General features: G+C 44.5%; 1 protein-coding gene across 4 annotated transcripts in view; it reads left to right on the forward strand.

The window, feature by feature from the left end:
• LSAMP (limbic system associated membrane protein) overlaps positions 1–24568 on the forward strand; it is a 1003974-nt gene that overhangs the window by 832815 nt on the left and 146591 nt on the right. For all 4 annotated transcript variants that reach the window (XM_085070827.1, XM_085070845.1, XM_085070817.1 and 1 more), the window contains one exon: positions 8132–8364. In XM_085070827.1, coding sequence (XP_084926953.1) covers positions 8132–8364 — 233 coding nt within the window. The remainder of the gene's footprint in view (positions 1–8131; positions 8365–24568) is intronic.

A 24568-nucleotide genomic window follows, 5' to 3' on the forward strand; every position in this document is an offset into this window, starting at 1 on the left:
TACCCAGTTCACATAAGTGACTAATCATCGTTGTCTTTTGATGTACTTCTGTTCCTAAGTGACCCCAGATATCTTTTAAATATCAGCCTGTGCCTTTCAGTGACTGCAAAAGCACAGAATCCTTAGTGCAAGTGCAGTGCAACAAAAAGGCAAATCATCAGGCAATGTTCTCCACTGTCATTCTGCATCACCTCTGCTATTCCCTGGCTCCCCCTTTTGATAGTGCAGGAGCCCAGGGATATTATGGGAAGCTATGGACAGCAGAGCAAGGCATATATTCCTGGTGGATATTTCACTAAGGCCAAGTGATTGATAGCTGATGAGCATCGCCTAATGATGCTGGATGAAGAGCAGAGCCAGGTTTCTGGCTGGACTGAAAAGGGACACTGACAAGTCCTCAGCTAACCCAAAAGGGAAACAGGGAGCTCAGGGTCTGTTTCCTCAGCAGTCTGAACCTTCCAACTGATTTTAGTGCAAGACCCTGATGCTGTCAGAGCATTTGGCATTTCTGCAAGCGTCAGCCAGAGAGCAGCTCTTCCCCCTGTGCACACGTGGGGAGCAAGTCTCCTCTAGCAGGAGGCCTTTGACTGGAGTTAGTCATTGTAGAAAGATGCCTTGGAATGGGAAAAGACCTATCCAAGGATATCCTGACTACTCTGCAAAGAAATGGAGGGGATTTCCTAGGTATGGTGGGATATAAGAAAAGATGGCACCGTGGTGGTAGATCTTGCTCTGAGGTTTTTCTGTGTTTTGAAATTTTAAACCATGCTGGAATATGGCTGGGATGGAGTTAACTTTGCTTACAGCAGCTCATAGCAGTCATATTGATATTTTTAAGAAGGCTTCTCTGCTGGAGTGGATGTGGACTGAAGTTGTTTATGCAGGTATAGTGATCCCCGACAGATGGGAAGAGCAATAAATCATGCCAGTATAAGTTCTCTTATTCTGATACAGTTACATCTACCCTTTGAGAGTACTGGCATAAAAATCGCTTCAATTTTGGGATTGATTTCTGTTGTGAGTTTGGGTTTTTTTCCTACACAAACTGGAACCTGTACTCTTAAACAGTCATTTTAACAGGAAGAAAGCCCATGTGAGACCAGCTGTGTGTCTGCTAGCGAGAGCCCGTGCAGCTAGCTGTCTTTTTAGGCTGCCATATTTTTTTTATAAATTCCCTTGGGTTTCATTTTCCATGCATATCACATGGACTGAGAGATGATGTTTACAGCACGTGAGCAATTCTGCACTGATACTCATATTTTCTGGTTGCAACTTTTTTTGCTTTCATTAGAAAGAGTTGATGGGAGAGACAGTGAGAGGGGAATGTTTCTGTACAAGGCACTGGGGAGGACTCATCTAGAAAACTGGGTACAAATTCTAGTCACGAAAGAGGGATTCAGACTGGAGCAGGTGCTGAGAGGGGCTACTGGGATGTTTAGGGCAATGGAGAGTCCATCACACGAGAAGAAATCAGGAGAGTTTGGCTTGTTGAGTCCAGCAAAATGAAGGCTGAGAGGGAATATGATTGCTCTCTGTGAACACGCTGGTAGATAAACACCTAGGAGAGAGAAGAGCTCTTTAAGCTAAAAGATGGTGTTGGCATGAGAGGAAATGGATATAAGCCAGGTATGAATAAATCTAGATTTAGACTTAGAAAAAAAGGGTTTTAATCAGCAGAGCAGAAAGACTTTGAGCAGCCTGACCTACGAAGCAGGGGGAGGGTATCCCCCATCAAACACACCAGGCTAAAGTAGGAATGAAGCACATCTCTAAAAAAGATTATAAAGTACAGCTGGCTGTGCCTGCAGAGGCTGGGGCTTCGTGACCTGGTAAGCCCATCCTAGCCTCACACTCCCAAAGTGGCAATTTACTAAAGAGGATGAACAGAAGTGCAGGCATCCTCTCAGGCATGCATCCTCCCAATAGGTGCATGGCTGAAAATTGTCACCTGAGTGCTGAAATACCCAGGGAGCTGCAGACAGGTGTGACAACCAAGGTCACAGCATAATACAGCTGAGAGAAAGCATGGGCTGAACAGATGCGGCAGTTTCCCCCTCCTGCCAGTTTTCCAGCATAGGACTGGGTTTAAGCAGTAGTTTTCTAAATCCCTCTGAGGGCCTGTGTTATCATGCTGGCAGTGGTGACTCAGGAGCTATTTATGCCACATTTTGGAAATCCATCCTGCTGTGGCACAGCTTTCTCTCTCAAACATGACCCTGCTATGTGTCATGGCACATAAGGAGAGGAGCAGCAGCTGTACCAGGCTGGGGAAAGGGAGGAACAGTGGCAGTGGGGAGGAGAATTTTGAGCAACAACTGATGCCCATGTGCATTCAAATGCAGCAAAATGAGGCTTTTGGTGCTTGGCTGAAAGGAGGTTTCAGATGCTTGGTTGATCTAATCTCCCACTGCCATTCACTTAGGAGCCCTTGCCTTCACAGGGGTGGAGGTATGTCCAGCTGTGGGTGTCTTCTGTAGCATCTCCTGCTGAGGGGAGCCTGATCCAGAGCTGTGGGAGTCAACCAGGACCAACAGCTACTACATTGCTCCTCCAGACTGTGCTCCTGTGTGCTCTGCCACTGTACTCCTCTGGTGGGGACTGCAGTGGCAGCACTGTGTTGTTCTTGAGATTCTGGCAAGGTCCAGCACTGCAGTGGCATTGTGGGGCCTGGCTGGACTCTTCCCTATAAACCCTGTCTGGGACTGGCTGTGGTCTGTCCTTAGCCCTAGCTGCCCACATCCCTGCTGGGGCACAGGGGAGGGGCTGGACTCTTGTGCCCCCTGGATGACCATGGCTGTGTCCAAGTTCTTGCTTGCCAGGCAGGGAAGGACTGGAGAGCTTGAGGAGACAAGATGAAACAGCCCAAGCATGATTTGCTCTTGAACTTTCCTCCCCAGGCTGGGAGCAAAGCTGTGTTTAACCACCGCATTAGCTTTCCAGGATCATACTTTGCAACACAACAGAGAATTTGTCTTGCATGTTCGGAGCTGGCAGCCGGGAGCTGACGTTGTTTTGTGCCGAATGAGCTGTTTTTGATCCCTTTCTCTTTTCCCTCTTGCCTTTTGCTGATGGGGGTAGAGGGCAGTGGGGGAAGCTGTTAGCTGGATCTTGTAAGCGTGTGTGAAGTGAGAAGATTAGAGCAGGCTCATCACAGAGCTGCAGAGAAGGCAGGAGATCTGATGCAGGGCGGGTTGTGGCATTCTCTGGCAAAAGGGCGTCATGTCCCTCAGTGAGTGCAGTGGGGTGGCGTTTGGGTGCTTAATTGTGTGTGCAGCAGGCTGCTGAGTTTTGGCCTGATGACAGAGATTGTCTTACAGAAAAGATGATCAAAGGGTTAACAGAGAAAAGATGATTAAAGAGGACTGTGGGAATTACGGCACAGAGCTGTCACCACAACATGCTTTGGAGAGAGAGAGTAGAAAACGCAGTCCATAAACTCACTATTTATTTATTTTTTCCCCAAATGAGGTAAGACCTGTGGCTTGCTGGCAAAGCAGCACACCATATTTCACTAATCCTAGCAGCTAGTGGAGCTCTGGAAGAGAATTGTGGCTTTGGGTCTGCTGTAAAAAAAAAGAAATTATTTGGAATTACAACAATTAAAAAACCCCAAATAATTATCCCAGCTTCAGTGCAACCTGATACATCATTGATAATGCTGTAAAATCTCCATGTTAAAGTAATCAATTAAACAGCAGCTTCACCAGGCCCTGAAGGGCTTCCTTTCCATCACCCTAGTCTCTAAATACCATCCATCCCTTCCCAAAGGGATGAAATACCCCACTCCATGTCCATAACCCAGGCCGTTAGCTGCTGTGCTGTTTCTCTGCGGCAGACTGGGAAGCACACTGACCCCGGCTCTGGTTCAGCCTCCTGCTCAGCCCGTGCAGCCCAGCCTGGCAGAGGCTGCAGACAGCCTGGGGAAGCCGTGCCGGGGCTTTCCAGGCAAATGCCGCCTCTCAGCAGCAGGCCCGTCTGTTCGCCGGGGGAGAGAGAGGGCGGCAAGCTTGGGGCCGAGAGCTGCCGGAGTGACAGGCACAACATAAACTGCGATGAGTGTTACAGCAACATGCTGGGAAATCAGTGCTCTGAGTGGCGCTGCCTCGACGGAGGAGGAGCAGGAGTCACGGGCGCTGGGAATCAAAGCACCAAGGCCTGAGCGAGGCAGAGCAGGCGGTGAAACCTCCAGACGTGTTTTGCCAGGATAGGAGATGAGGATGCCTGAGCCTCACTCTCTTTTTCTTCGCTCACTTTCCCACCCATCAATAGGGACAAGCCCAAATACTTTCAAGAAGGGGAAAAAAAAATACATCTCTCTCCAGATGGAGTTTTCCTCTCAGCCTTTGAAGGCAGGTTTGCAGGAGCACTGCTTTAGCACTGTGCGTTAGACTGGCAGGCGATGGAGGAGAGAGGACAAGCAGCAGGACTTGCTCCTGGTTCCTGCCCTCCCCCTGCCTGCATGCTGCCAGGTGTCCCAGCCTGTCATGAAATCCAGGGGCCAGGAATGACTCTGGGCAGCCCTCTATCCCATCCAAAGCAATGGTTCCTGCTGAAGGTCCAAGAGCATTGTCCTACAGCAAAAGCATCACCCCCTTCCCTCCCTTCTGTAGCACAGCTCAGCCCCATTGTTTGCATTTGCATGTGGGGAAAATGAGACTGGGGGAGAAGTGCGAGGATGACCTGGGTTTCTTTCTTCACATCCAACTGTTGCTAAAAACTTCAGGTGCCAAACTTGGCTCTGTTTGTTTACAAGGGGCCAAGGAGGGCTAATGGGACATGGCAGCAAGATCTTTTGTCCTTTTGTGTCTGTGGTTTGAAATGGTGCAATTTTAACAGTTCCCAAGTTCTAACAGTGAGCATGCAAGACATGTCCATCACCATTCACTGGTCCTCTCGTTAGCCACATCAGAGACGTCAACCTGCAACCATAAGGAAAAGAATAATGGATGGATACAAACCGTTTATTAGCTTTCACTGAGGCTGATGGTAATGCTTCCAATAAGCCTAATGAAAAGCGTTTGACTGTCTCTGTGAACTTGATTATTGATTATTAGTGAATGATAAGAGTCCATTGATATCTTGCTGATGCCATGCTCCTATTGCTTTGCAGTTAAAATGTCAGTTAACATGCCATTTAATATTCTATTAGTATTGAATTAGCACTTATTACACTGTGAAAATCATCACCATAAATCCTTATTAAAGCGTGATCCATTCAGCTGGGTGGCATCTCTGGCAGACTAAGAGGGTGTGTGTGCAGACAGACATACTAAGATGCATCATCCCCGTGGATGCATGTTCAGAGCATGCCAGGACGTGGAATTTCCACATTTGTACATTGATTTTCCCTGACAGCTTGAGAGGAACAGGTATGGTGAACAGAAAGCTTAAATCCATTTCACTTACTCTTCCCATTTTCCTCTTTTCTTTGTCCTCTCTGCTTTCTTTATTTTGATAGCACCTGCAAACTTATTTCAGAGGCAATTGCAAGGTTATCTGACTGTAGCTATTGACCAGTGTCCTAGGGCTGAACTCGGTGGGTGTAGGACAGGTTATGACACATTTTCTCTTTGACAGAGAGGATGGAGGGTCCCTGGTTGAGCTTACCCTCAGGAGCAAGAGGACAAGGCTTTGTTCTGACCACACCACTCACTGAGCTGTAGCTGACAAGACACCACACAGGAGCTAATTTGCTGCCCCAAAGAGAGGGTTACAGTGATGAGGTACAGGGCAGAGCTGTGGAGTGTCCGCTGTAGGTTTGGAAAGCAGCCTGGTGGGGATGGTGCAGTGCCCTGGGTCTGCTGCAGTCCAGCAGCTCTGATAGCTGTTCAAGGGGATTTTCAGAAGTGACTGAGAAACTTCAGCTCCCACTGACATCAGCCTCTGCTGTTAATCTGCTTAGCTTTTCACCACCAAAATACCTGACCCCTGATTCTTGGTGCTGTTATAACTATGGCATTTGCAAGAGGGCTCTTGACCCTAAGGTAGCCGACTCTGGAGGCAGTTTAGGTGTTCCTACAGGGCTGCTGCTCCCAGCTGTGGAGCACACTGCCCTCCCTGTGTCGTTGCTTTCACTCCCATCACTGGTGATTACAGCCTAGGATGGCCAATGGAACTGGAGCAATGCCTTATCATAGTGGCGCTGGTTTCCACGCCTAAGTGGCTGCTTACAGATTCCCCAGCATCTTTCTTTTTGACAAAGAGTAGCTTTTTGAAAACAGCTCAGATAACACCTCAGAGTTCCCCTCAGGGACAAGTGCCTGCCTGGCCAGGAGGGTGGGCTCTGGCCTGAGGGCAAAATTCTCACTCCTATTCCTTGGCTGGACAGCTTCAGTGAGGGACAGGATCTGTTAGGCTGCTCTCTAAAGCAAATGTTTGTCAGATCACACAGAGCTGCTTACAGCTTGGCCAGCAGCATGGCATGCCTCCCATGGATTCCCATGCAGCTTGGCTTTCTTCCTGCCCACAAGTAACCCCAGAACAACTTGGGCAGCATCCATGGGCATGCCAAAAGGGAGTGGGTGTGAGGCGCCGGCCATAATGGTGGGGTCACATCACAAGGAAGGCAGCTGCAGCACAGCATGAATGAAATGCATTCAAACAGAGGAACTTGGAAAATGTCTGACCCATGCTAAAAGGCTGTATGAAAGCCTACTGACAAATATTTGTCTTATCTTGAAGCAATAATCTCTATCCTCTCTCTTTTTTCCATCAAATACAACACGTGCATGAATAGTGAGTAGAACACAATCCTGTGCAATGTGATCTAGGAGGGCCCTGCTCGAGCATGGAGGTTTGACCATACATCTCACTGTGGTCCCTTCCAGCCTTACCCATTCTATGATTCTGTAGTAGTGGTGGTGAGAGTTGCTGGGTCATTTGGATGATGGGACACTTGGGCAGAGCTCTGAGAGGTGAAGGAGCAACAGCTCTGGAGACTGAGCTTCCCTGTTTATCTGCAGAGCAAATGTAGTGCGAACTGCAGCAGGGCAAACCTGCTCTCAGCATGTCTGAGCCCAGCCCTGGGGGCTACTGCTGCCACACTGAAAAAGGATTTATGCCTCTCTGTCTTCTTCAGCCCTGGTCCTCTTGAATGAGACACAGCTGAGAGTGAGCAGGACAGGTCTCCTTAGTGCCATCCCCTTGTCTTTTCTGTGCAAGTCTCCTTCTGGCAGTGGGGTGTGGTACAGAGCAGGTGCCTTTGCCAAAAATGCATTTGTCTTCACAGCACCTACTCTGCTCTCCGTCAAGAAACAAAATACTTGTCAAGTTACAGCTGCAACAGGGTTAGTCTGTCCTCTGGCTTGTGAAGGTTGGCACTCAGGGTCATGGCAGTTGCTGGTCCTCCTGCTACTCCTCTGCTTGCCACCCCTAGCTGTCATTCCTCCTCTCCTTCCTCCTGAGATGTTCACAGAACATGCTGCATGTGTCAGAAGGGTGACAGTGACACTCCCACAGCCTCTCATTTTCAGCCTGAGATCTGCACTTGCCTTCACAAACAGGCAGATGTGCATCACCAAGTGTGTGTGTATGTGTTAGGAGGGTGATGTTTGAGCAGTGAATACCTCTTTCCACAAAATTATTTTTTTCAGAGGGATGTAGATGGGAGATAGGTTATAGTTTCCTCCCCTTGTGCTGCTGAAACTGAGGGATGGAGGAGTTGTGCCCTGAGGTGACAAAGCTGAAGCCTGAACCTTTGCCCTCCAGGCTTGAGGTGGTCTGGGAATTTAACTATTGTATACTCAACTTTTGAAGGTGAGGGAGAAGTATGGGAAGAATTACTTCTGACCTTTCTCATTGGCAGGGTTGGAAGGGATTTGGTGATCAAGATCTCTTGTGACCATCCAAATTAATTTTTGGTGCATGTGTCACCACAGGCAAAAGGAAGAGGGAACAAGAGACATGCCTGGCCCAATCCCATGGGTTTATGAAACCAAGGTTCCTGAAACTCTTCAAAAAATCATTGTTAAATACATGTACATGGGACAGCAATGATGAGAAGATTCTGTGGTTCACTGGCAAGGCAGGAGTGTGCTGTGAAGTTCCTTAGCAAAGTAGTAAAGAGAAGGGACAAAAGGGAAATGATGGAGAGAGTTGTTAATTTCCCCTTTACCTGTCTCATCCTCTGCAGGTGTTATGTAGAAGACAGAAGCTCCAAGGTGGCCTGGTTAAACCGTTCCGGCATCATTTTTGCTGGAGAGGACAAGTGGTCCCTGGACCCTCGAGTAGAGCTGGAGAAGAGAAACCCCCTGGAATACAGCCTGCGGATCCAGAAAGTGGATGTCTATGATGAGGGGTCCTACACGTGTTCAGTGCAGACACAGCATCATCCCAAGACTTCCCAGGTTTACTTGATTGTGCAAGGTAAGCAAGATGCCTGATAAGAGAGCAAAGAGCAAAAGATGCAGTGAGTGGAGGGATCTGTATTTTTCTAAGAGAGACTCCAGAGTCAGTAGCCTGTGTGTCCCTTATGTTTACGCAGGAGCCAGCAGGACTGTTCCCTTCCACTGTGGCGTAACATGGTTTTACTCTGCTGTCAGTTTGTCCTTTTCAAAGTGGTGACGGAGCAGGGGACACCAGTGATGCCAAGACATATTCTAGTATAATGCAAACCTGGCTCCTGGCTCTGGTTGTTTTGGCACAGATGGGAAAGCATTTGTTAATAATGACACTTTTCAGAACATTGTGTCTCATCTCTTCCCAGAGAGCCCTCTGGTTTCTTTGCCTACTCCTTCCTTAGGTTTCCTTTCGTTTTTCTTCTGTCAACAAGCTACTGTGCAGTGTTTTTTGGCCTTCCATAGTCAACTCTTTCCAAGGCTGGGAAATTAATTTTACTAGGAGTTTTTCCATGCTGGGTCATTGGTTCACAGGGAGCACTGTCACTAGGCATGTGTGAAACCTGATACCTGAGGGAGCTGCCACATACCTTATGTTGCCCTCTCCTTTTTTAGCTACCCTCCTCCTGTGTGTGTTATAGGGAACTGGAAACTTGGCCAACCAGCATTGTCCTATCTGTCTGCCTGCATTTATGGCATAAATGAGAGTAAAAACATTAAAGAATTCAACAATTACTGGTAAGGGCATTAGTGAGTTTACCTATCCATCCTGTCCAGACCAGAATACCAAACATGTGAGTTTACTCAGTTTTGTTTAGTTTTGCTTTTAACCTTCATGCCATTTTGTCTATCTGCCTATTTATCGAAAATATTTGCAGAGCAGCTTAGGTGATAGATATGTGTGAATGTGTTTGATACATGTTACAGGTATGTTCAACTTCTACATTATCCTTCAGGCAGGAATTTGTTATTTCTCCTGATTTGTCTAGTAACCCATAAGGCTGCAGATTTCACTTCCCCCAGCAAGTTTTTGAATTGCTCTGATGATAAATACATACAGGAAAGGACTTTTTCTCTTGCTGGTACTACTTGGCAAACTGAGGGACTAGGTGGCATCCCAGGTGTTTATCTGTGATGTGAAGAAGTCTGGCCGTGTGGTCAGAGGTGGTGCTCTGCACACAGGTGTAGTGAGCCAGAAGGCTCCTGGTTGGTTTTCCTGCAGAGAATCCTCCCCCAGCAGCACGAGGAGCAGCCCATGCCCTCACACAGAGCAGCTCTCCAGGCTTGGCTGAGCTCTTGCTTTGTGAAATGCATTCCCCAGCCCTGGCGGTGTACCCTGCCTTGCTGCTTGCTACAGCACAGCAGAGCCAGCCCTCTGTAGGTGGTTTATGGCTGCTGAAATCTCACAGCATACAATTTCCATTTACCTGTCAAGAAAAATATAGGGACAAATGAGTTCTAGAGCCGTGCATATGTATTATTAATTTTATTTGTGCCTATTAGATATGGGCCTAAGCAGCAAAATTGAGTTCTCTAGCTTAGCTTTCAGTTAAATACTTAGGTATCTGGCTCTGAACTACTGCCACCTTTCTGAGAATGAGAAAATTTAGGTTTTCACATACCTAAACTCTAGATGCCTGTAAATAAGGTATCTGTGGGTAATCTTTGTTCTAATGCCTGCCACAGATTTCATAAAAGACCCATTGTGATACTGTGCTTACTGTTATCCTGTAATTAGGTGAAACTCATAGCTTTAATTTTTCTAAAACTAAATTAAATCTGGAAAAAAAAGGTGAAGGAAAATATAAATACAAAATCCTTTACAATTTGGAAGAGTTAGTCTTATTTTAAACATGTTTTAAAAATAATCTTAATTAATAAAACTAATTCAGTGCAAAATAATGTATGTTAGAAAGTAATCCCTGTAGTCTCAGAGTATTATTTTCTTATATTGATTGCTATTTTTCTGAGATATGCAGCTTGTCCGCCTGAAAAATGGTCTGCTGCTAGTACAAATTAAAGGAGTTTGGATACTGAGTCATGCTAAATTATTTAGTTTTATTTATTTAACGTAGTTTATTCTCTTGTTTTTGTGTTCATAAATTCAAAAACACATGCTGTTTAAAGCTCTGGGCATCCCAAATGTAAAAATAAATAAATAAAAGGGAATACAGCTCCTGAAACACTAAATGATAGAGTGGTCAACTGGTCTGCCTGGTAATCTGGAAGGAGAATTTCTGGAATGATGGTCAGTGATCTCCTTTGAACAAGCCTAGGGAAACAAAAACAAACCAGGATTGTAGACTCACTGCTAGCTTTGTGCACATGGTTGATGCCTGGATTTGCCAGTGAAAGATACTGCAATGCCAGCTGCTCCTGCCCTGGACACAATGGGCTGTTTTAGGGCCATGCCCAGGCTTCCCATTCCACTTACTCAGCATTGTCACAGATAATTTCTGGTCCCCATTACCAAAGTCCCTAATCTCCCCCAGTTCAACTCTGTCTAACCCCTGTGAAAACCCAGCCTCTATTACCCCTGGACACAAATGGGACAGCTACATCAGAGACTATTAACTGGGTAGGCAGATTCTCGAGTGCTGTTGGAGTCCCTGTAAGTGGAGACCACTCCATGTCCACAGTGCCACCTGAAATAGGCAGGCTTCAGTGTATCCTGAGGATTTGCTGTGCTTTGATCACTGCAGTCTAATGGAGTTGCATTCTAGAACCAGGTTCTTTCCAACCTTGAGAAAATCAGCTTTCCCTGGGGTGAGCTCTGCTTGGTGAACTCTGATGGCCAGAGCTACAGAAGTGTATCACAGAGAGAGGGAGGGACATCACCTCTCTCACATATGTGCCCAAGTCCTTTAATATTTCCAAGGGAAGAGCCAGTTCTACTTTGTCATCCAGTCTCTGCAAAAACAGCCAACTCAATCTGCTTCTTTCCTCTCTTAAGTGTGTATGCCCACTGATAGGATGCCTCTCAACTAGGCATATTGCACAGGTCTAAAAAGGGCATAATGAAATGACACTTGAGGAAAAAATCCAAACTTCATGGACAGCTAAAAGTAGAAAAAGTTGTCCTCGTTAGTCTTTTCTGCTTTTCAAACATAAGGCTGACTCTGCTAGTAGAAGCAGGCATTCACTGCCAAAAGATTCATTAGCATGACTGTGGCTAAGTCCTCTGTCTTTCTGACCCAGGTGGGCACCACTGCTTGCACTCCATGAGACTGGAGATGGCTGTCTGTGCTCAGCTCAGTTGCTACCAGGTGCTGGTGCTGTGCTTTCTGCACTAGGAAGAATGCACCAAGAGGCTGCTCTGAGCCACCACCTCACTCAAAGCATTTTGTGCGGCTTTAATTGGGGTGTAATGACCACTTGAGAAGCTTTCTGTTTACTACCCCAGATATTTCTGCTAGTGTCTGATCAAAAGAGTAAAAACTTGAAAGGACCTGCAAGAGATGGTCTGGTCCTTCCCCATGCAGTGAGACAAGATCAGCTCTACAGTGGCTGCCCCTAACATGTATTATTTGAAGATACCCTGTGCCTGCATAGCTGGTGCATGTCCATTATTTCACTCTCCTTGCATTTGGAAAGCTTTTATTAACATATGATCCAAATTGATTTTGCTGCCAATTATTTCTGGTCCTTCCAAGAGACATAGTGGTTATTCCTCCTTCTCTTCCTCAAAACTACCTTTTATCTGCCTGAAACTCCTTAATTACTGTGTTTCAGACATCTCTAGTCCATCTTAACACACTCACTGTTTTTCACAGGTCATATTTTTCAACCCTTATGGCATACATATTTCACTACTGTTTGACTTGTCTACATGTTTTCCTTAAATGAGCTGTCCAAAACCAAAACAAGAGTTCCAGTTTAGGATTCCTCTATGCAGATACAAGTACCAGCTGTGTTTTGCGTATCACATTTCACTTACCTAACCACAGAATGAAGTGAGATTTACTTTTTTTTATATGAGTGCCTCACTGCTTTCACTTCTTCAGTCTTTCTACCTTTCTAATCCTTTCTTACTGGTCTGCAGCTCGTTCTTCACTTTTGTATTTGAACGTTAATTGTTTCCCCCCGCCCCTTCCTGAGAATACTGCTTTGTGCTCACTGCTGCTGGATGCCATCTGGTTGGTTTCTCCATGGAGACCACTTCAGTTTACTTATCATCCTGGGCTCCAAAGCACTTGCAACTGCCCCCAACTTAGTGTCATCGTCGAAAGTCAGGTGCCTTCTTTCTGCTCCGTCGTGAAGGTGTTAATTAAAGTATTGAAGAGATCAGGACACAAAAGCAGACTGTGGCAGCAGCCCACTAAACCCTCTGTCCCTGGTGAAGAGCAATCTGTTGATTGAAGCTCTTTGAAGCATCCTGATGGTGATTTAACATCCACCATATTCTCTTAGCTTGTTGAAGACTGTCAGGTCTTCTGAAGTCAAGCAATATCACATAATCACACATACTGCTCCCACATTATCTGCTATGCCAGCTATCCTACAAAAAAAGAGGGAAATGAGGCTGGGGTGGCATGATATCTGTTTGCCAAAAATGCATTGCTGCTTTTTTTTTTTTTTCCCTTTATTATTATCCTCTCAGTGCTTATAAATGGGATGTTTAATCATTTGATCCAGTAAGTTGAGTGACTTGTTCCAGGAGAATTGAGTTGTAACGGGGACATGGTCACTGCCCCTTTCCCAGCATTACGTTGGGTTCTTGTTCTTTTAGGGCTATATCCTCAAGCCCTTCTCAGAAATTAGATAACTGTGGAGAAATTCCTATAGTCCTTATTTGTCTCATCAGGATGACGGTCACAAGGGCACAGAGATCTTGGCATGCATGGGGTTGAAAAATTTCTGCAATAAAGACCTATTCCTATCCAAGTCAATTTGGAAGAATAAATCTACTAGGAGGAAGGAAATGGTTGCTGTCCAGAGCCTGTACAGATAGGCGTCATTGTGAATGGAGGTAGTTGTAACTTTTCAATGAAACAAAAACATTCCTGTTTTTGAATTTGATTAAAATTTAATCAGGAAGGTTTTACGGGTTTGAGGTGCTTTTTCTGGTCAAAATTGTGAAGACAAAAAGGTATAGCATTACCACAGCCTATCTAAAACATAAGCATACTCAGCTGAGATATGAAGAGCTTCACACTCATGGTTTTGCTCACATCTGGGGACTCCTGCAGACTTACTAACATTTCTTGATTCTCAGTTATTGGTTATAAAGAATATGGGCTCTCTCTTGTTTTAGTGTTTATTTCGTGAAAAAAATCAAAAGGGCTTTGTCATTTTGGCAAATAAAAACAAATTTCAAAATGTCAGTGGCAAGTGTTCACAAAGAGGAATGCTTGTTTACTGGCCAGCCCTAATCACAAACCTAGAGTCAAATGCATAGCAGCTAAGGCCAAATCCTAGAGTTTTCTTTCTAACTGATAGGCATCAGTGTGTGAGAAGAAGCACAGGGTGTAGCCTTTCTCCATTATGAATTGCCTTTGTAGTGCTCCTTGCTTGCAAAGATTCAGACTCACTAGTTATTGTTTCAACGTGACATAAAGACATATTTGTTGTTGCTGGGATTTAACCATAGAGAGTTTATTATTAACTCCATGAGTGGATTAGCTGTGCACCCTCTCAGTCCTGAAATTAGACTTTGTGCTGGTGACTGGTACAGTACAGAGAGATACTTTACCCAGAAAGGCAGCTGAAGCCAGTCTCGCTTCCCCCATGAAAACTCTCTGCCAGCAAGTCCCTTGGTAAGAGCTGGGTCTGGGGCTGCAGAGGGAGGGGCTGCCATCCCCAGAGGTATTTGAAAGATGTGTAGATGTGGCACTAAGGTGTGGCTAGCACAGTTTTTCCCATGAGAGGTTTTCTTGTGTTTTGTAAATAAAGATAAAGTTTGGATGTTTTGGAACAGTGTCCCAGAACTTGGGCAGTGCAGGCCTGGCCAATCAGGCCTGGGGGAAGGCTTCTGACTGACCAATCTGGGTGACTTTTGAGAACTCTATAAATGTGATGAAATCAAAACAATAAAGGTCATTCCTTCTTGCCACTGAGAACCGATGCATTCATTACTCTGCTAGCTGCTCAACAGCGACACTAAGGGACATGGTTTAGTGGTGGGCTTGGCAGTGGTGGGTTAGTGGTTGGACTTGATGATCTTAGAGGGCTTTTCAAACCTAAGCAATTCTGTGATTCTGTGATCCTCATTTCTGAGGACAGCAGTAGGGAAAGATGATGATTTAGACTTTGGGACTGTGAGAATGATTTCTGAGCAGAACTGCAGCAAGAAATACACGTGTGTTTTCTAGGAGCCTGAAGTCAGATACCAAGTGGAGGTAATGTCTGCTGGTCACCACCGTGGAACCTGAGACAGAGTGAGGTTCTTCTGACCAAATATAGATGGTGTTATTCCAGTGGGTTGTCTGGAACTCCCTTTGTCACTGGTGAGGAGACAAGGCTTTTCTCAGGCACAGTCCAGTTCTTCCTTAAGTAGCCAAGCAAAATGCATCAGACAAATTTACCAACCAGTGGAAATGTCATCATCCCTCCACTGGCTGTAGGGGGAAGCCCAGTCTGAGCAGTCCATTTGGAGCCCCACACCCTTTTAGCCTTTCCACACCTCTTTCTGTCAGTCTACGCTGGTGTTTATCCAGAAGTCTGTCCGTTCTGGCGGAGTCACCAGAAACTGATGCCTTTTCACTGGTCCTAAAATCATGAGCCAGACACAGTTAGGTGATAAAAAGGGGTTACCTTTATAAGGATCCTTAGGTGCACAATTTGCCAGACGGAAAGTGCCGAAGGCGCACATGTAGCATAACGCATATACAGTTTTTATGTTTAGCAAATTAGCATATCTGACAAAAATCCTCAATTAGATACGTAATTGGTGAGGTAGCTCCCCCCCCAGTTCAACCCTTTTTGAATTCCTTCTCCTCTAGATAGGAACTAAACTCTGTTTATGAAAATGTGTCTCGAAGACCTGGTTTCAACCTTGACTCTCAGGAAGAACCAAGATAGGATAGGAGTCTTGGAGTCCCAGCTTGGAGCCTCTGGATTGTGTGATGTCTTTCTGCCTATGAGAGTAGGGAAAAGTACTGGAGCTAACTACAAATAAAACAATGGGCTACAAAGCTACAAATAGATGTGTAAAGATTATAGAGAATATGTAAAAGGAAAAAAGGCAAAAATCAGTTCAGCATCACCAGAATACAGCAGTGGTGGCTGTCATTGCTTGTGGTGGGTTGCAGGGAGACTGGAGCCAGGCTGACCTTGAGCTCAGCAGATCAGTCCACCTTCCCCTGGTATTCCTGGCCTTCCTACCTCTTTGGCCAGTGCTGGAAGCAGAGCAATTTGAAGAGAGCTGAAGCTATTTTTCCTTTGCTAGCTAGACAGCAAGGATGTTGGAGTCAGATGCTGTTCTCTGAGAAATGTTGGCTTTCCTGCTTTGTGGGCGCAGAGCCCAGAAATCGGAGGATCTTTCTGAGCACTAGCACTGTAGCGTTTTTCATTCCAGGGAGCATGCAGTAGGTAAGAGCAAGCACAGACCACTTTGTCTTTTTCGGGACATAGCGCCAATGGGAAAATGACAGTGTATTTGGCATGCTGTTGCAAAGAATAATGAGATAACATGGGAATATGAATTTTCTGGGAGGAAGGAAAAAAGATCATTTTACTGGGAATGGTGGGGGAGGAGAAAAAATATTGAAGGGAGGAGATAAATTCAGGTTACTATGGGGACTGGAAGAGAGAAGTCCAGTACACTTGGAAGGGAGTGACAGCAGATCAGTTTGGTGGGGAAAATAAGCTGAGAGAGCAAGTCTTGGGAAACTGAAGCATGTTAGATCTTGCTGCACCACTGTTACCATGGGCCATAACTTCCTACCAGAAAAATAATCCCAGAATGTCAGGCACACAATAGTACTGGTGGAAATTTTTCTAGGTTTTCTGTGCTGGTTTATTTTGGCAAACTCATAAAGTGCAAGAAAATGTACCTGGTGTTTCAGAGGTTACCGAGGAATTTCCTTTCACTCCCCATCTAGTATTTTTATTGCCTTCCCGTGGTGTCTCAATGCCTCTTAACTTCTGTTTTCCTATCTTCAGGCATGGTTGGAATGATACTATGCAGCATAGGCTTTGCCTCTGTTATATTGGTTGGATCTAAGCACTTCTTAGTGCATAAATCAGGAGGTTTTTCTGGAAATATGTTGGCGCTTGCTTCGCAAGCAAGTGCAGGTGCAGGCAGGAGACAAAAACAGAATACTTCAAAAAATGCTTACTCATTTTGGAGAAAGAAGTATAGCACAAAATGCATGGAATACTTTCCTATGGCTGGGAGGAAGGATCTTGATACGCTAATCCAAGTCCTTAGTGATATAAATCAGCTTGGCATGAGTGGGCTTTTCAGAGTGGTAACAGCTGATATTGTGTGATTTTGTCTGATCAGCTGATTCTAGATTCAGACCAGTGCTTTGAAAGATTTTGCCTTGTTATTTCTCAGTGTGATGGTCTTAGTCTACAGTCCCAAGTCTTACCTTGGAATGTAAGACAGGGGAGTAGGGACAATATTCTTCTCTCAGCTCCGAACACAGCAAGAACTTAGTCCCACCACCAAGTCTGCTAACCCTTGAGAGAATACAAATAATCATTAGCTCAGAGGCTAACAAAATCAAATAACAATCCACTTTAAAGCCGAGTGTGTTGCTGCTGCCACTGCTGGAAAAAAGCACAACAGTTACCTTGACTTGTTGTGAGCCTTGAAATTTGACCCAACTGGCCCACAACAGGATATGCCCCCTTGGATGTCCTAAGTTGTAGATTCCCTTTGCCTGTTCCCTCCATGATGGCCAGCATCTTGTCAGTAATGAGTGAATAATTTTTTTGCCACATCCTCTTGAGATTTTTTTGCAGAAAAGAAGTGTTAGTATAAGTATGAATAAATATCTTATTTATTTTACAAAGGCTAGTAACTGCTTAGTATCTTGAAAATGAGCAATTACCTGTTTTTAAAAAAAAATCTCAAAAATATCTGATCTGAAGCTTTGGATTTCTAACAAAAAGTGATGAGAATAGATATATAGCTAGTCCTCCTTAGAAACCTTAGATCAGCCTGTCTCTCTGCTGGCAACGTGGGTGAAAGCTAAAATCATATTCCACATTTCTGTGTCTCAGGTCGACATTTTCTGTAGCTTTACTGTTCACAGGTGCCACCTTGACTAAAACCAGGCCAAAGCTGTGAAGGTAGGAGGCAACAGGACCTACGACATGCAGCTGTGGAAAACCAGACCTTGAAATTCCAGCATTTGTGGAACAGTGTGTTCCTTTTGCCTGTTTCTTATTTCATCAGTGCCAGTTGAGTCAATACTGCAAATCTGCCACACTCAAAACTTCACGTGGGATGAAATTCCAGATTCCTGGGGTCCACCAGCTCATGTTCTTTGGTTTTGGCTGCTGTGTTACCATCTACAGTCATCATAGCTGTTTGTTAGTGGATGAGAACCTGGATCAAAATCTTGATTCCACTGAAATTAAAGGGAATTTTGCTCCACTGGAGCCAAGATTTCATCTGAAATTGGAATTGACTAGAAACAGATTGTAAAATAAACCTAAATTGAGCCAGCAGTTCAAAAGCAACATCAAGACTTATAGAAAGAAGCACATTTCTTTCCTACCTTAAAAGCTTTTAATTTTATCCTTTAATATGAATTAATTACAGAAATAAAGAAATTGTCAGTTCAGGGAAGCGAGTAAAAAGATGGTGTTTCTAAAATGGGAGTGGGGGAAAGCAAGTGGGCAAGGACTGTGCTGTGCCTTCTACCACATCCTTGTGTCTGCATGGAGCAGCTTGACCCTAGCTGACCCATAGGAACTGTGTTCTGCTGTCATTTATCTCTTTCCAGTGCTGGCCCTCATCATTCCTGAATGGGTATGTAGTCTGTCCTTGTGGTGTGTATGCATGCTGTGCCTTGTAGGATAAGCCTCCAGCTGCTTTCCACATAAACAACAAATGATAAATCGTATTAGGTAATAGGTTTTCAGGGTTTGGATTTTGATGGTTTTTTCAGAGCTCCAGCTCTTGTTTTTATCTTTAGAAACATTGGAATTGCTACCCCAGTACCAGTTCCTCACTCACCAGAAAGCGAAGAAATACTCTGAGAAAATAATTGCTTAATATCACATTTCCCGTATAGCTGCTAAAATGTCAGTGGTTGGCTGCTTGGGAAAAAAAGCCACCAACAAAATAACAGAATAGCAGTTTCATTTAACAAAGCCTGAGATGTGATATTTAAGGGGAAAAAATAACTTGCCAAATGTGCATACAACAGAATAGACAAAAAGGAAACAGATACTTAGACATATGGCTTCCATTTACAGAGTATTCAGACAGAGAGCACTTTCTCAAAACCCAACCACAGCTTTTGAAAACGTCTTTAAAAAAAAATTTAAAAATAGGTTAAAAAGTATTAATCTCCAGCAGAAAATAGGGAAAACTTTGTTCCAGGCAAGGGAACAAAGCTTAGTGTGAGCAGCTTGAGGGAGCACAAGCTTGTGGTCACTCTTGTTGGCAGTTCTGGGTCTCTACCTGTCACAGCTCAGGCTATCAGAGAGCAGAGCTGTGGTAGCAGGAATCAAGAAGTCGTAGTGGTGTGTGAAAGTCGGAGAATACAATCAAAAGATCCAATTGTTTCTCAAAAATGCATTGGGGGTGCCATCATTTGTCTGCTTCCCTTTTCCTGAAAGGGCCTTTGGAAATCCCCAGGTGGGGGTTGTGAGCTTTCTCGGTTCTGATATCAAAAGCCAGAGGCTACTGAGGCTTGAGTGATGCTGCTTTTAAATTTCCCTCCTTATTAATGTATCAGATTCCCTTACATTGTCTATTTGATGGCATGCTCTTGTGCTTCACCAGTCTTTCATAAAATCTTCTAGGAATGTCTTAATTTATTATGTGGACACATACAAGAATGAGGAATAGTTCTTCTTTTGAGGCTTCTCAAACAGAAAAGTAGACTACAACTACATTTTTTTTTCCCATTCCATGAAGGTTACCTTTAAAAAAAATCTGTGGAGAAAAAGAAATTGATAACTAGGGAGGTCCTCTTTAATGAAATGAGAATTGGATTTTGGTGAGAAGTTTTAATTTAGGGCAAATAATTTAATTGGAATGATTCATTAATTTTGGGGTGTGTAAATTGGGCCTCTGGCAGCCTATTATCTTCTTTACTCCTTTCTGTGTCTTCTCTATCAGCAATATAAGAAAAGGCTTTTGCCTTTAATAAGATAAGGAGACACTCCCTTTGCATGTGTGAAGAAGGGACTGTCATGGTGCAAGGATTTGAACACCTAACCTTTAGGTGCCCTCAACTTGCAAGACACTCAGGTTGCAAGAGCAGTGAGTTTGTTTTCACAGTGTCTGGGCACAGGCACAGTGTCTGTGAGGGATCTTCAGCTGTGCATAGGGTGCAGATGTGGTGGGCCTGGGGCACCTGGCCATGGTTGGCTTGGTCATAAGAGAGGTTGGTAGCACTGCTTGGTGCTTTGAGAAAATTGTCTGCAGGGAGACCAGAGCGATGTCACCAGAAGATGTTCTGTGTTGGGGCTAGAGTACTGCAAACTGTTCTGAGTCACTGGGACATCTCCTCAGGTTCTGTTAACTGGGAGGATCAGCTCTCAGCTGTGGTACACAGCAAGTATATCCATTAATGTGTTAAGTGTAGAGAGGCAAAGTAAAACACAGATTAAGGAGCCTTTTGCAGGGAGAGAAGCCAAGAAGCAAGATCCTAAGCTTCAATTCCACATGGCCCTCACGCAGGTGCTGCAGCAGCAGCTGTATTCTGGAGAGTCTCTTCAAAATGATTGTCCCCTTGTTAGACTGATGGGAATGTGACTTTTGGGTATGTTCCTGTTTTGAATGCAAAAAAATATGAGAAAAGTCTTTGGGAATAAGTACGAAAAATCTCCCCAGATAGCTACAGAACAGACGGTGTAAGGTAGAAACCTTATGATCTTGACTGTACAAATCCAACTATGATTTTAGGGATTATGACTGCATAGAGCTCCCAATTCACAATTTTATCTGAAAGATTAATCCACTTGTTGACCCTCAAGAATGAGGTTAAGAACCAAAGTCCATAGGGAGACCACTCCTCATGATTGTCTTTGAAGGGAGTGTTAACAGGGTGACAGTGACTGCTTTTCCTGCTGTGTTTTTTACTATTGTGAATATGTTTCACATAATTCCTTACATGTTTGTATTACAGGAGGATATTTAGAGCTGTGTAAAGCCTGTGGACCGCCTTCATAATTCAGGTAGACAGCTTGGTTTGGCCTATACATCCTCAGTGGATAGCATCGGGGAAAGCCCTGGACTCCAGGCTAGATGGTATAGACTGGCTCATGTTTGTGAAATTTGATAGTACTACCTTTTGGAATGGATGGAATATGTCCACACTTCACTGGGCATTGGTGGGGAGGGCTTGTCCCCACCATACTCCCTGTGGTGACCCTGAGACATGCTTCTGTTTTGGTTGCTTGGTTTGTTGTTTTCTGCTTAGAAGTGCCTAAAATTAAGCGAGGGCTGGGTCACAGTCTGGCAGAGTGGTGCTTTTATAACCTGATGCCAGAGTGGGTGTTACGTGGCACAAGAACACATGGAGGAGTTTGAAAGCCCAGGATCTGTGGGGCTGGTGTTGGAGGACTTTCACTGGTTGAGGAAGCCAAATTTGGCATTATCTGAATGTCTGGAGTGTGATGTCCATATCAACTGTGTCTGCTCCTGCTCTGAGAGGGGATGCACGTCTTCATTCCAGGAAAGAGCATGAGAGTTGTCCCCTGGTTGTGTTGTGGTTGTCCAAAGGACTGGAGCAAAACTGAGAGACTGTGGCTTGCTCTGGAGCAAAAGAGAACAAACCGCTTTGGCACTATAGGCATTACCATTCAAGGTCATAGGAGGTTTATCTCTTTTTAACAAATCTAGGGGGTTGCGTGGTTCTGCTAAATAAATTGCACAGGGGCCGTATCAGGGACAGGACTAAAACCCAAGTCCAGAGATAAACATCTGTCACTTAGTATTTTAAGTGTGATTCTCTGAAGGTGTTGCATCTCTTGTCTGTATGGACACTTAGTCTTGCAAGCAGAAGTGGTGCACTGCAGCTGAGATTCATCACACTTAATCTTAGACGTCTGAGTGTTGGTAACACAAATCTAAACTAGTCATCTTGCCCTCATCTGTAGTCTGTTGTGAGAAGGTGGCATCTTCCTCTTTCTGCTGTCTGCCTTGAGATAATGTGATAGATCATCCCCCAGAAGTCCCTTTTATTTTGGACTACAAGAAGAATGTAAATGACTAATTTAGATTTACACAGCAAACTTTCCAATGTCTACAATTTGGTGACATGAATCCACCTTGTTTGTCTATGCAGGAAAGATGAAACTATGCAAAAAAGTAATTCTAGAGACTCTGTCATTACTCACAGTCTGTGTTCTCAGCTGCATTGACAGGTCTTGATTCTTCCACTTGCCATAACCTGGACTGTGTGACATTAAATAGTATAACAATACCTTTTGTTTTAGTCTATAATCTGTTCTTTACTGGACAATGCTTTCAGTTATAATCCCTGACATATTTACCTGTCCTTGCAAAGGGCAGCTGCATTCCTCTCCAAATCTCTTGCTTTAAGCCTGACATAAATTCATACGAGTTCTCCCAGTGAAAGGTTGCAGTCTCCTTGACTGGATACTCTTGCCTGCCCAGAGGGTAAAGGGCTTCCCTGAAAAGATTTCTGCACTTCCTGCCACCAGCCCAGCACAGCCTGAGGCACAGGTTGAATTTTTCACAAGATGAGTATTGCTGTTCTAGCCCAAAGTGTTCTAGGGATCTTAATTTTTCTCCCGGATTTCATGCTGCCCCATCTCTCTAGTCCTTGAACTCCTTTGAGGAATCACTAGTGGTAGACCCAAGTGCTTCTTACTGTCTTCTTTCTTCTCCCTGAAGGTAAAACTATATAAGATTTAAAAAAGAAACTCCAGGTATTTATTCACTTGCACATGCAGTTCTCAGGACCTGCAGTGCCTGTTGCATATCAATGCTGGGTTCTGCCATGCTTGTGTCCATTTCTGTTGCTTCAAAGTCCATTACTTCCTATGGATTTCACTTTCAATCCTCTTCTTCCTGGAGTTCAAGGGCACACTGTGGACTGGTCTCCCTTCCAGCCCTTTCCACTCCCTTAAAAAAAAACCCAACAAACAAATTTTCTACCTTCCAGAAAAAAAACCAAACAACAAAATAACCCAAACCACAAAACACCTCTCGATCTCCATTTATTTAATCATATTGGGTTTGTGGGCACGTTTCTGACAGCAATTGCAGAAACTCTCAAGTCTGCACCTGAGCAGCAGAAACTCCTCTCTTTGGCTCCCAGATCAAATCAAATCGGTGTTTATTTCATTGCCCTGATAAATTTTTTATTAACTGTGTTAGAAGTCTGTGAGCAAGAGAGAAGGGAAAGAGAAGAAAAAAGCTGTTCAGGAATGTAGACTGGGCAAAGTGCCCACAATTAATGGGGTAGCAGCAACCAGCGGGTATTTGAAAATTCGCGGTGCCAAGTGCCAGGAGGTTTTTGTTGCCTGTGACAGCTGGTCATCATTATCGGACGACTGCTTCTGTGTACATCTTAGATCTGTGTCTTTGTCTCTTACCAAGTCACTCTCGGTTTCTGTTTTGCAGGGACATACTGAAGCAATTAGGGCATGTTGGATGATTGTAGGGAAGAGTGAACAGTGTTGGGTAATACACAAAAATTGCTATTTCTCTTCTGTGCTAGCCCTAATTCCCATATCTCAAGATGAGTTTGAACCACCGTCCCAGAGATAGGCCTCCCTCAGCATTGTATGAATTTGAATTGCAGCTTTGCAGCTCTACCCAGCTACTTGGCTATTCCTTATTCATCGCTGCTACAGGGCACTTGGCCTCTTCAGAGATTGTTACAGCCCATTCTGAGTGATACCCATCTTTAAGGAAGCAAATCCCAGCACTTGATGCACCATTTATGTTGCTAAGTGTCTGCTGGCCCACTAATGAAACAGTGAGCACATAATCTTGGTCAGAGTCTGCAAACTCATTAGAACCTACTGAGGGCAAACTGAGACCACTGATATTGTGCCACCCAGCTTGAGGAAGAGAATCTGTAAGGGTAAATTTCTTGTGTGTATCTGCCAGAAAACCGTCTAAGAGGCATCGTGTCTCCTTGGGAATGCAGTAAATCCAGCAGATAAGCCAAAGCAGAATAATTGATGTAGAGAAGGATCTCAGAATAGAAGGGTTAAGTACAATGCAGGCACATTCAGGTTGGAGGGAAGTGGCAATAGCATTCATCCATCTGGAGAGAAGTCTGGGGAGATAAAAGCTTATATTGTTTCTCGTTGACATTTTTGGTCTGGAGCTCCTCACAAGGGGCAGTTGCTTGACTACACATCAGGTTTATGTGCAGGAAGACTTCTTAAGGATCCAGAGGGCAGTCAGGCAAAATGCATGGACAGTGTCTGACATGAAGGGAACACATGAAATAGACAATTGTCTTGGATGCTAAATCTCCCAGTTTTTGTAGTTTCTGTTCCTCCTTGATCTGGTACACTCAGCCATTGGCCTGTTCTGGAAGCAGAAGCTCAGACCACTGATAGAAAGAGGTGTCCTTAGCTCTTAGGAGGTGTAGTTGTGCCTTCTCAGGAGCTTTCAAACCCAGTACTACAGAGCAAACAGCAGAGTGACCTGATTTTTTTGAAAGGCATATCTGGGACACACTTGACACCATGCAGGGAGGGAAGGAATGTGTTTTTCTTTTTTGGATGAATAGCTTTTTCTTTTCATGGCAGCCTCAGAAACCTCGAATGGGAAGAAATTGTGATTCTTGAGGAGGATGTGCCTTTCAGTTGGAGTGGAGACTGAAGTGTATCTTTAAGAAGCTAGTTCAGCCAGGAATGTTGAGCTTGGGAAATAAAGAGAATAGCAAGTCCTTCAGACTAAGGCTCATGTGGGAGACGGCGCCTCAGCAGGGAAGTACAATAACAGCATTGTGTACCTTCTTTAGGTATGAACAGGTACTCATGCTGTGAACATTTTGACTTTTTTTTTGCTTCCTCATCTCTGCAGTAAAACGTAGTAAAAATTACTGTGCCAAAACACAAGTACCAGAGGTCTTCCAGACTGTGTTCCCATAAGCCATTGTGAGGCAGCATAT

This window comes from Lichenostomus cassidix, chromosome 1 (genome assembly GCF_008360975.1).
Source record: "Lichenostomus cassidix isolate B80296 chromosome 1, HeHo_3.0, whole genome shotgun sequence".
Taxonomy (NCBI): Eukaryota; Metazoa; Chordata; class Aves; order Passeriformes; family Meliphagidae; genus Lichenostomus; species Lichenostomus cassidix.